General features: G+C 36.6%; 2 protein-coding genes across 7 annotated transcripts; both read right to left on the bottom strand.

Annotated features, from left to right (window-relative positions):
• On the bottom strand, positions 329–5957 carry LOC18785605. Of its 6 annotated transcripts, none has more exons than XR_002270024.1 (11): positions 5621–5957; positions 5260–5518; positions 4737–4838; positions 4551–4633; positions 4268–4384; positions 3977–4079; positions 3787–3901; positions 3242–3454; positions 2945–3121; positions 2267–2341; positions 329–677 (listed from the first exon to the last, which is right to left on the bottom strand). XR_002270024.1 is itself a non-coding variant. In XM_020556284.1 (10 exons), the coding sequence occupies exons 1-9, from the start codon at positions 5737–5739 to the stop codon at positions 2997–2999; spliced, it is 1236 nt and encodes a 411-aa protein (XP_020411873.1). In that variant the 5' UTR covers positions 5740–5957; the 3' UTR covers positions 1692–2341; positions 2967–2996. The 6 variants fall into 6 exon arrangements, 1 of the variants encoding a protein (XP_020411873.1); XR_002270025.1 differs by lacking the exon at positions 329–677 and adding an exon at positions 686–1431 and having other exon boundaries at positions 2967–3121; XR_002270023.1 differs by lacking the exon at positions 329–677 and adding an exon at positions 686–1431.
• Positions 6446–10279, bottom strand: LOC18785721. The gene is made up of 10 exons (XM_007220497.2): positions 9973–10279; positions 9577–9847; positions 8916–9017; positions 8740–8822; positions 8414–8530; positions 8124–8226; positions 7378–8041; positions 7083–7270; positions 6860–6990; positions 6446–6674 (listed from the first exon to the last, which is right to left on the bottom strand). The coding sequence occupies exons 1-9, from the start codon at positions 10095–10097 to the stop codon at positions 6874–6876; spliced, it is 1770 nt and encodes a 589-aa protein (XP_007220559.1). The 5' UTR covers positions 10098–10279; the 3' UTR covers positions 6446–6674; positions 6860–6873.

The following is a 12240-nucleotide window of genomic DNA, read 5'->3' on the forward strand; positions in this document are numbered from 1 at the left end:
GATTATAATTTATAACCAAGCTAATCTCAAATACATTTTTTGCTTTCAAATTAAGTCTACAAATACTTGGTTTATATAGGAAACAAATCTTGTTCATTCCCTATCATCATCTCTCTCATCTCCTTCTCTATCTTTATAGTTCAAAATGAAACCAAAAACTAAATTCGGACTTTTAATTTACTAGTTGGAATTTTTATACTAAATAAAAAAGATTTCGTGTCAATTTGTCTAGAGACATAAGCAGATAGAAATATACGACTTTTGCTTGCTGTCTTTGACAGCATGCACAGACTGAGACATATACGTATCCACAAGCTCACACGAAATCAAGATCATCTTTGTGTATAGATATAGAATACAGTTACTTTTAGGGTTTGTAATACCCAAAAACAACTATTTAAAGGTCTGAACATGAAGTGGGTCAAAGAGACAACAATCAATTCTCACGGTGGCTTTAGGACTTGCTTTAAAAAAAAACATTTACAATCTGGCCTCTGGGTGGGTGTTTACTTGGACCCGATTCTCTGGCTGTCTTCCATTACCTGGATATTGTTTTCTATCTTTCCTATTCAAAAGTCTTGAGCTTTCCTTCTTGACACCTGTATGCATTTGAAAGGGAAACCCCTTTTAATTTCTTGAGCGCCAAGGATCTTTGTGTTTGTGGTGATAACCACTGACTGGGGGGAGAGAAGGAGAGAGAGAGAGAAAGAGAGAGAGAGCTCTTATCAATTGGCAATGGCAAAAAGTCAAAGAGGCCAGAATATAATTTGTCATTTGATAAATAAATAAAAAGATATTTAAAGGATAACTAATGAACTGATAACCAATTTTTTTAAAACTCTGATTCTATTTCTAATTGTAACCTACTATTTATTTTTTGGTTGTTTAATTGGAGAGAATGAACCCTAGACATAACCTGATTATGATCCATTTTTTACCTATTCTCACCACTTGGGCTAACCCCAAGAACTTCTGATTCTAATTTATTTTTTTCCAACTAAAAAAGTGAATTATTACATTTTATTTCTATTTTCATTCCATCCACATTCCACCAACCAACGACTAGAACTATAAATTTAAGTGATGATTGTAGTCTTGCTCATTGACACATTAACTAATTTTTTTAGTACACGCAACAATTTAAATTAGAAGATGAATTTCTCACACACACGCAACTGTGATGTCGGAGACCTCTTATCTGAAAGTCCAAACTCTTTTTCCATTAGAATTGACCCCTTGACAGCCCATTAACTTGTTTGATAAATAATTTATGGGTAAAAAGTTCTCATCAAACGCAAAAGTAAGTCTTACAGAACAAAACAATAATATGATTGGTCAGCAAAGCATTTCGCAGGCTTTTACAGACGGAAATTATGGAGAGAACTATTTTTTTCACCCTCGGTATATATTTGCAAGCCGCCCACGAATAGCCTGGGCTGTAAAAAAATTCCAGAATCAGCGGGCGGTATTTTGAATTGAGCAATCCAAATTCCAAACTGGGGGCCTGGGCCCAAAAATAAAATTTTGAATTTATCCAATTTCAGTATTGCTTTCCTTCCCCAAACAATAAATAATTGAAGGTTGTAAGAAATTCATGCAGGACCTGCCTAAACCAAAGAATTATCGTGTGTGGAGAACGTTCAAAACTGTTGTGCTGTTTGTGCCTAATGGTAGCGTTATAAAATTAAATGTGGGAAATACCAGTGGGGTATAGCTCAATTGATTGAACTCTTCCACCTTTTTTTTTCTTTTCCAGTATGAGAGCTCTTCCACCTCTATCCATATGAGAAGAGGTTCAAAACCCCAAGCACCTACCGGCCTAATCGCTTGAACTAAAAAAAATTTACATGTGGGAAATTGTCATAAAAAAAAGGACAAAGGGTTGATGCCATAAGCCTCTCCCATTCCTAATTTGTATATGCAATCACAACACATATTGGAAACTTAATCATCACTCATGCATGAAGCTAGATTTTACAGCATTTCCCTGTATGGACTTTGAGACCTCGGTTTGAAAAATGGCAAGGGGGTTTTCAAAGAGCAGAGTGCGGGGATGAAGTGTTTTAAGGGGTTATAACAAAGTGGTAGAAGAAAAAACTAGTCTAAGACCACCAAAGAGAGCAAGGAAAAGAAGAAAAAAATCACCATCGAAAATGCCAAATTGAAGCAGCAACTGGCCCATAACGCACACGCTGGGTGAACCTTTGTGCAAGACACTACATTTTCAACTGAAGAAACAAATTCCAAGTGTTCTATTTGCACGTACCCTTGGGACTGCAAGCTATTTGTCTTAGCTTAATACTTTCACCTCTTTGTCCCTGGTGAATTCTCCTTTTTCATCCTGCAAAAGTAAAAACCTATGATTTTAATGCAAATGGGCAAAAACGATCAAATAACTCACTCGCTTAGGAAGGGAATCTGATTAACTCTAGCAAAAATAAAAAATAAAAAAAGGAAATCCAAATAAGAAATAGGAATAGCCAATATCAGTCTTAGAAGGCATCATAGTGCGGGGGCGTGTGAGAATGTGAAGGTAAAGAGTCCCACATTGGAAAGTTGAGAAACCTAGCAATGGCTTATAAGGAGTTAGGTTACTCCCCCCATTGCCAATTCGTTTTAGGGTGGAACCTCAACTTCCTTCATGGTATCAGAGCGGGTTGCCCACGTGTGAAAGCCCAACGGCCACACGTGCTCCACGTCACCCAAAATGTGTTGTCCACGTGTTAGGCTTGAAAATTCGCCACACGTGCGAGAGCGTGTGAGAATGTGAAGGTAAAGAGTCCCACATTGGAAAGTTAAGAAACCTAGCAAGGGCTTATAAGAAGTTGGGCCACTCCCCCCATTGCCAATTGGTTTTGGGGTGAAACCTCAACTTCCTTCACATAGTTGTGTGTGTGCGTGTGTGACAAAAGTAAATTGAGTGAAAACTAGCAAATAAACCCACCACTGTAAATTGGTTCAGAGACCTCAGAACTTTAATTAAACCACCTCTTCCGTCAGCTTGTACAGCTTGGATCTTGTGCTATTGCCGTTCTGTTCTTATGCTTCCGCTTGCACCATTTACCTAAATACCTGTTTGTTCCATCAGGACCAAGCAAGCCACCAGAGAAGCATGCATCCCCTGCATTTTAATGAGGAACACAAAAATAAAGTTACATTTCATATTGTAATGTTGTTCAAGTAAATGTAACTTATTTCATGCTGTACTGCCCAGCCAAACTCAAAATGAATTCAAGTAAACCTGGTCTGGGAAGTTGTTGTGGGATAGGAGATTCGTTTCTGATGTTCATCATGGGTTGAACTTGTTCATCGTCATCAATAATCACAACATCAGCAATATCAGCAGCAGGAGTCTTGGCAGTATCGGCACAAGTACCAGTTATTGAACCCAACGCCTCAACCAGATTGCTCAGTCCAAGAACTGAAGTTTCTTTCTTTCTATCAGAAGCTGCCTCTGACATTAACCAAGTACACTTATGGTTAGCAGCATCCAAGCAGGTTTCTTTTTTTGAATTTGGATTTGAAATTCCATGCACAGTTGTGGAAAACTTTGAAGCATGTCATCTACTCAAGAGTAGGCATCTCTTACTTTATCATGAGCACTGATATTTGTAACATCTTTAGCACAATTTGGATTTATATGGTTAGTGAAATTGAAGTTTTATGTTGCCCTATGATACAGTAGATCATTCTGCAAGCTTCCATCCTATCCAAATTACATGCGAGATCATACAGATGTTTTCTTTGATCTTTAAATGAAATGCTGAGAGACACAGTTAGACTTACGATTTACACCGTGCTGAATAAATCCTCCACCTCGAGTTTTCTTTGAAGCTTTTAAAGCCCTCAAAACTTCAGTATTCTTAACTTCAACAGCAGTCTCCAATTCTTGTACCTTTGTCTGATAATGACCAAAAAGCCACTAAATCAGGAACCGCTCCAAGATTCACATAGGATCATCTCATCACAAACTTACCTTCAATTTATTTATCTTTCCTCTAGCCTTCTCTAGCTTTTTACTGTGACGAGCTTCTTTCTGTTCAAGTAGATTGTATTTGGCCATCAATTCCTTGTAATTCCTATGAGAAGTAGGTATCGCAAAGAAAACAAATTAAAACATGAGAAAGAAACAAGGTATACATAAGTGAAATGAAGAGGTGGCTACCACTTCAACTTTATTTAGATAAAAACACAAAAGTAAATGTCAAACAGTTTGCTCCATCCATTGAAATCAACTAAATTTCAAAGTAAGATATATATGGCTGACCTATTAGACATCACCAAGGACGTTCTTAGAACATCTATTGTGTCTTTGTTGTCGGCTCCATTACCAAGAGCTGCAATCTTTAAAACGTCCTTTTCATCCAGATCTAGATCAGATACCCTGGATTGCAACTCACATAACCATGTTAGGAGCAGAAAACAAAACAGGTCATTGAGAGATTAAGTAGCCTATACTAGCCTTCGGGCTTTGGCTCACGCAAATTTCTGAAACAAAATAGTAATAACCCATTAAAAAAAACTACTTGCCGTAGTGCAAAACCACTCACAGTTCAACAGCTGCAAGCTCTTTGTCCAATGCTCTATTTCTTTCTTGCAACCTCAAGCACTCCAAAGTCAATTTATCAAATTCCTACAAAAAATTTGACCAAAACTTCATCAGCTTCTTTTTTTCTTCTCATAATAAATTTACATAATTCAAAAATATATTTAAAGAAGTACAGCTAATAGCTTACCTTAGATTTCATATGAAGCAGCTGTTGCATGGAAGTTTGTTGTTTCAAGGCTTCATTCTTTAATTCAACTTCTTTTTTTACCTGCTCCTTGGATAGATAAAGCTGAAAAACCACATGAACACAAAGCAAGCTGTTATAATCTTGCACAAAATAAACCACTGAAGATCCAGAGTTCTGATATTTCTATCTTGCACAAAATCTTGAACAAAACGGGCTTTGGTTTTCAAGTTTCCTTTCAATGTAGGAAAATGGAAACAAACTTTGAGCATTTTGTTTCCAATGTTTTAAATTCCTCAATTAAGCCAAACTACCTTATCAATTCGAGTATAGTACAAAATTACGAATCGTCGAACAATCAAATTCAGTACTCTAAGTTGCAATTATATTGCTTTATTTAAGTGGAATAGCAAAACTGAAACCCCAATTTACCAAACTTCCTAATCCTACTTTCCTTTCATTGTTTTTCCCAAGATTTCTCAGTAACCAAACAGAAAATAATGAGAATCCAGTACATTGCAAATACCTCCTGGTTGAGCCCTTTGACCTCCTTCTCCTTACGCTCCAAAGCAGAACCAAGCCCTAGCGCCATGGCCTCCAACCTTCTCACCTCTCGACGCAACGCCTCGGAATCTTCCTCGCGTTCGATAACCGGACTCTGAGTGAGACTCGAATCACCCCATTGAAAATAAAGCCGAGCGACGTCGTTTGGCTTGCAACTTTGTTTGCACACCGGGCAACTGTACTTCTTCTTGCTCGAAAAGTACCCGAACCGCTCTTGCAGACTAGGGTTTTACAGACAAAACGCAGCGTTTGAAGCCTTAATTTTCAAGAAATGCATACATAGAAATTATAAATAAATAGATAAATGAGAGAGAGAGAGAGACCAGAGCTCATGGAAGACATGGCCGCAGATGGAGATGACTTGGAGATCCTCAACAATGGGATCGAAATCTTTGTAGCAGAGTGAGCAAATGGTTTTGCTAAAGGCGTTGCAATTCACCATCTCTGTTGTCTCTACCTCTTCCTGGGGTTTCGGCGTTTCGCTTTATTTCTCTCATGATTTTTGTCGGGAAAATGGAGCGAAATTTTGAAAAAAAAAAAAAAAAAAACGGAACTGAGCGGGAAGATTCCTTTTTTTCCTGTTTTTCAGAGAACCGAGCGGGAAGAAGATGTAAGAGGGTAAAAACAACGATGAGCGTTACACGTTGAAAAATTATAGAAATGCCCCTCAATTATATAATTTCTATGTGTATAAAAAAACCAATAAGTATCGCAATGGGCTTTATATCTCACAAGTTAAGAGCATTTAATCATGTATTCGAAATCCTAGATTCGATTCTCCATATTTATGATGAATTCAATGTTTATTGTGAGTCGTGACTAACCCATTGTAGTTGTGGCTAAATTATAGTATTATTTTTTTGATAGTATTATGAAAATAGATTTGTAAAAGAAAGAAAGAACCTAGGGATATATCATATACTAGAGGACTTCACTGGGAAGAAAAAAAAGAGGATACGAATTTTTTTTCCTTTGCTTGGAATAAGAGAACAATTTGGAAGTAACGGAAATTTGAGTAATATACAAGTATCATATTATTAATTATCTTTAGTTTTTAGTTGCATTATTAAAGTATGTTGGGATGCTTTTGTGTTACTCTTGCGTCATGGCATTCATGCAAGGCATAGGGTCATTTGAGTGATTTTGTATTGAGATTTGTCCAAGGGGCATAAGAGAAAACTGCACCCGGGGTTCATTTTGAACTGGCGAACAAGTTATGCTATAGACAACAAAATGGGAGAAACTTTTTACAAGAAGACACATCATTTTGAACGGAAGAAACAAATCCCATCGGCAATCGTTCAAGACATTTCTTTTCTCTTAACTTAAATAGTAACCACTGATATTTCTGGACATCTGTATAAGGTTTGTCTTCGGCTGCATAGGACAACAAAGGGACGGATTAGATTATACGAACTGAAAAAAAGAAGAATCAAATTAATAATTTAAGATGGAATATCAATAAAAACCAATTCAGAAATAGGAACTAACAAATCCATTTGCTTCTACCATTCGTTACTCTTTCATGTAACTCAACATTGCAAAGCCATAAATATGCGCACCTTCAAACACTTGATTAGTTGCCAACCCTTCCAAAGAAGTGTTCTATTTGCAAGCACCCTTGGGACTGCGAACTGTTTGTCTTAGCTCCAGTCTTGCACCTCTTTGTCCCTGATGAATTCTCCTTATTATCCTGCAAACGTTAAAATATCGACATGCTTAACATTTGTAACATTGTCAAATTAGAGAAAACTAATTTAAATGTAAACAAGCACATAAACCCACCACTGTCAATTGATTCAAAGATCTCAGAACTTTGATTCTACCACCTCTTCCATCAGCTCCTACAGCAATCAAACGACCAGTATCTGCACTTGATTCTGATCCCTTGTTCAGACCCCGCTTGCACCATTTACCTAAATATCTGTTTGTTCCATCAGGCCCAAGCAAGCCACCAGAAAAACATATATCCCCTGTATTTGGAAGAGAAATAACAAAACCAAAGTTAAGTTTTTCTAATCTTCAGAATCATTTCATGATGCATTTCCCAGTCAAACTCAAAAATGCATCAATAATATACCTGGACTGGGAAGTGGTTGTGGGCTAGGAGACTCCTTTCTGATGTTAAAAATGGGTTGAACTTGTTCAACATCCTCAAGAATCACAACATCAGCCATATCAGCAGCAGGGGTCTTGGCGGTATTCTTAGAGGTACCAGTTATTGAACCAAAAGGCTCAACCAGATTGCTTAGTCCAATGACTGAAGTTTCTTTCTTAGTATCAGAAGCTGCCTCTGATCTCAACCGAGTACACTTCTGGATAGCAACACCATCATAGGTTTGTTCTTTCAAATTGAGATTTGAAAGTCCATGCTTAGTTGTGGAAACTTTTGAAGCATCTTCATCTATTAAAGAGTAGGCATCTCTTACTTTATCATGAGCAGGGGTCCTTGTACCATCTTTGGTACAATTTGCATCCATGTGATCAGTGAAATTGAAGTTTTCTGTTCTCCTATGGCACAGTAGATCATTTTCCAAGTTTTCAGTCTTATTCAACTTACGCTTGGGAGCATACAGATGTTCTCGTTGATCTTCGGATGAGTTGTTGACAGGCATTGATTTAAAGTTACACTGTACACCATTCTGCATAACTCCTTCACCCCGAGTTTTCTTTGAAGCTTTTAAATCCCTCAAATCTTCATTATCTTTTACTTCAACAGCCATCTCCAGTTCTTGTACCCTATTCTGATAATGGCCACAAAATCACTTAGATCAGGTTCCACTCATCGATTGATATTCACTTCAGATCATCTCATCACAAACTTACCTTCAATTTTTTAATCTTTTCTTTAGCCTCCTTCTCAAGTTTTTTGCTCTCACGGGCTTCTCGTGCAATACCATTGTATTTGTTTATCAATTCTTTGTAGTTCCTATGAGAAATATGCATGGCAAATAATGTAAATTAAAACATGAGAAAGAAACAAAGTATAGAAGGATGAAATGAGAAGTGACCACTGCTTAAAATCACTTGAGAGAGAAGCATTTGAGCAAATGTCAAACAGTTTGCTCCATCCATAAAGGTTGAGTAAATTTCAGGATAAGATTTATATGGCTGACCTTTTACTCATCTCCAAGGACTTTCTTAGAATATCTATCGTGTCTTTGGTGTTGGCCCCATTACCAAGAGTGGAAAGCTTTAGAACCTCATCTTCATTCAGATCTAAATCAGATACCCTAGATTGCAACCCACATAACCATGTTAGGAGCAGAAAAGAAAACAAGTATTTGAGAGATTAGATTGCCTATAACATAATAGCCCTTGGCTTGGGCTAAAGAGGCAAAGCATGTGTGGGGTTGACGTAAAGCTTATGTTTAACTCTTTCTGATTAACAAAATGATAAAGAACCATTAGAAAAACTAATGCTCATAGTGAAACCACTCACAATTTGAATGCTGCAAGCTCTTTGGCCAATGCCATGTTTCTGTCTTGCAACCTCAAGCGTTCCATAGTCGATTTATCAAGGGCCTACCAAAAAAATTACCACTTTATCTGATTTATAAAATCAATCAAAGACTATTTAAAAATGCATTTAATGAAGAACCAAAGTTCATGGTTTACCTCAGATTTCATATGAAGCTGCTGCTGCATGGATGCTTGTTGTTTCAAGGCTTCATTCTTCAACACTGCTTCTTTCTTTGCCTCATCCTTGCATAGACAAAGCTGAAATAAAACTTTCCTCATAAGAACCACATAAAGCTGCTACAATCTTGCGGAAAATAAATCACTGAATATCCAGAGTTTTATTATTTGTATCATCTCTCCCCCCCACCTTTACTGAGTTTCCGTGAAAAGAAATTAAATCATAAACCTCATAACCTTCTATAATATAAAATTTCGGAAACTTTCCTCTAACTTTTGCAACATTTGTTTCTATTTTTCCTTCTGATGAAGCAAAAGGAAACAAACTTTTCAGTATTATGTTTCCATTGTTTTAAATTCCCAGTTAAGCCAAACTATACTATCAAATCACAGAATAGTACCAAATTACAAATCATCTAACATTCAAAGTCAATTCTCTGGCTGAAATTATAACTATTGTGCTTTATTTTTTTTCTCCAATTTCCGAAGGTACCGTAAAACGAAAAACAAACTAATCCAAATGTGTAATCAAACTCAAATAGTAGAACACCAATTTACCAAAGTTCAAATTCTAACTCATTTTCTTTGTTCTTCCCCTTATTTCTCAGAAGCCAAACAATGCATAATGAGAATCCAATACCTCCTCTTTGAGCTCTTTAAGCTCCTTCCCCTGAAGATCAAAAGCCGAACGAAGCCCTAGCGCCGTGACTTCCAACCTTTTCACCTCTCGACGCAACACCACGGGATCTTCCTCACATTGGTTAATCGGCCTCTGAGTGAGACTGGGATCCGCTGAGTCCCCCACCGACTGAAAATAAAGTCGACCGGCATCCTTTTCTTTGCAATTTTGCTTGCACACCGGGCAAGTGTATCTCTTCGTCCTCGCAGAGTACTCGAACCACTGTTGCAGACTAGGGTTTCACACAGCAACGTCACCGTTTTGACATTAATTTCCAATCAATGCATACATTGAGATTAGAGAAAACAATAACACATTATATCCATATATATGTGGAGAGGGGAGAGAGATAAATACCAGAGCTCGTGGAAGACATGACCGCAGATGGTGATGACTTGGAGATCCTCGACAATGGGCTTGAGATCTTCGTAACAGATTGAACAAATGGTTTTGGCGCAGCTATCGCAATCTGCATCGCCCATCTCTCTAGTCTCTGCTATGAGGTTTCAAGCTTTCGCTTTATTTCTCTCATGATTTTCTCGGGAAAATGGAGCGAAATTTGAAAAACATAGCGAACTGAGCGGGAGAAGATGGAAGAGGAGCGATGGGAAAACCAAAGCACCCAAAATGCATATGTTCATAATTGGTGCACGCACTGCTCACGTGCAGGCCATGTTAACTTTTTGTGTTCCCAACTATTGTTGGAGTTTCATTTTGTTCCACAAAATAAATTTTTCATTTCAACCGTCCTCAAACTCTCTCTTTAGTATTAAAACAAGGGTAATGCTAGGCTTACCACATTTTTATACCACATTATGTACAATCTCTCTAATAGAGGTAGAGCACACCAATACAATAGTGCTCACCTCTATTAGAGAGGTGGTACACAATCTGGTATGAAAAATGTGGTAAGCCTAGCATTTTCCTTAAAACAATCATATCATTAAAGTCTGTTAATTGTTCAGTGAAATCGAGGGGCCAAACGATCTTTTTTAGACAGTACCCTCATCTAAAACATGCAAAGTCATCTCTCCTCCCCTTCCCCTTCGTCTCTAAATTAAAAAAACAAAAGGGAGTGTAAGTAGACAAAAAATGAGTGAGAAAATCAGCAAAAAAAAAAAAATCATCCTAACTAAAACACAGTCATTGAAAAATGTCATAAACTCTTTGTAATATGCACTTTCATTATATGATCTCAAATTCACAATTTGACCCCCAAAATCTCATTTCCAAGTTCCACATAAAATTGAAAAACTAAAATCAATTATCAAAAAGCTTTTAAACAGTTTTTAGTTTTTAGTTTATTTGAAAACTGAAATTGGTTACCAAACAAGTTTTATGCTTTCAATTTCTTAAAAATGATGACTAAAAAATAAAAATTGAAAAATAAAATGATTATCAAATGAGCCCTAAATTTTATCATTTTGAACCTTTCGCGACAGTGATAGCATACCCTAGCATCTCATGCTAGGATTCAAGATGTTGCTTACAGCCATAATTTGGGATGCAAACAAATTTTTGGGAGGTAAGCTTTATGTTTGACTAAAAATTGGGCCGTATAAATGCCAAAAAGTTCTTAACTATATGATGGGGTGTGGTCTTGTTGTTTTTGGAATTGAGTATCATTACGTGCCGCGTTGGTAGTTAATAAAGAGTTAACAAGGTCTAACTCAGTGAAAAAAGTTATTTACTTGTAGATCAGTGGTTTCAGGTTTGAATCTTTATAACATCTTGTTAGTGTGTGTGAGAATCCCATTCCCCTTAGTTTAAATTATCGCTTGTATTTATCCCAAAAAAAAAAAAAAGAAAAAAAAAGGTATAGATGATCATACACACATAATACTTAAAATGATAACATCTTACAAGTTTGGATAGTAAAGTGAACAAATTGAAATGTAGTGTTCATTTTAAAAGTCACAATGAACCTCATGCTTTGGCTCGAGTTCGAGCCCGGGTTTTAGTTAGGTTGAGAATTATTTAATTCAACTCTAACATATAACTGCTTGAATTGAACTCAAATTAAATTTAGATGAGATCTACCAAGTAACTAGTTCAATACGACAAATAAAAGGAAATGAAATCAAAAGAGACTCCAACCCTCCATGGTTTATCAACTAAAAATACTAAAACAATGATGATGATGATGATGATGATGATGATGATGATGATATAAGTTGTTAGTAAGTATAATTTCCTTAAATGTTTCATTGCATAAGAATTATTATTATGTAGTCCTGATCTCTTGGACCACAGGAGTCTTAGAGATTGTGGTCACTCACCGTTGGATATTAATCTAATGGTTCAAAAAGTTTCTTAAAAGGAGTTCAAGATTGAGTGAACCGTTGAATTTACATCCAATGGTGAGTGACCACAAATCTCTTGGACTCCTGTGGTCCAAGAGATCGGGACTGTATTATTATGAGATAACATTACATATAAACACAACCATGACACACCATAATCCATCAACAACTACATATTAAGAAACTTAAAAATAAGATATGTAATTAACCTTGACAATAGGAAAGACAGGTAACTAATAAATTTAGGATATCACATGAAGGAAGAACAAAATATTTTAATTATAAAATTTCAACCCAAACTCAAATTTCTTAGGGTTGAAAT

This window comes from Prunus persica, chromosome G2 (genome assembly GCF_000346465.2).
Source record: "Prunus persica cultivar Lovell chromosome G2, Prunus_persica_NCBIv2, whole genome shotgun sequence".
Classification (NCBI taxonomy): domain Eukaryota; kingdom Viridiplantae; phylum Streptophyta; class Magnoliopsida; order Rosales; family Rosaceae; genus Prunus; species Prunus persica.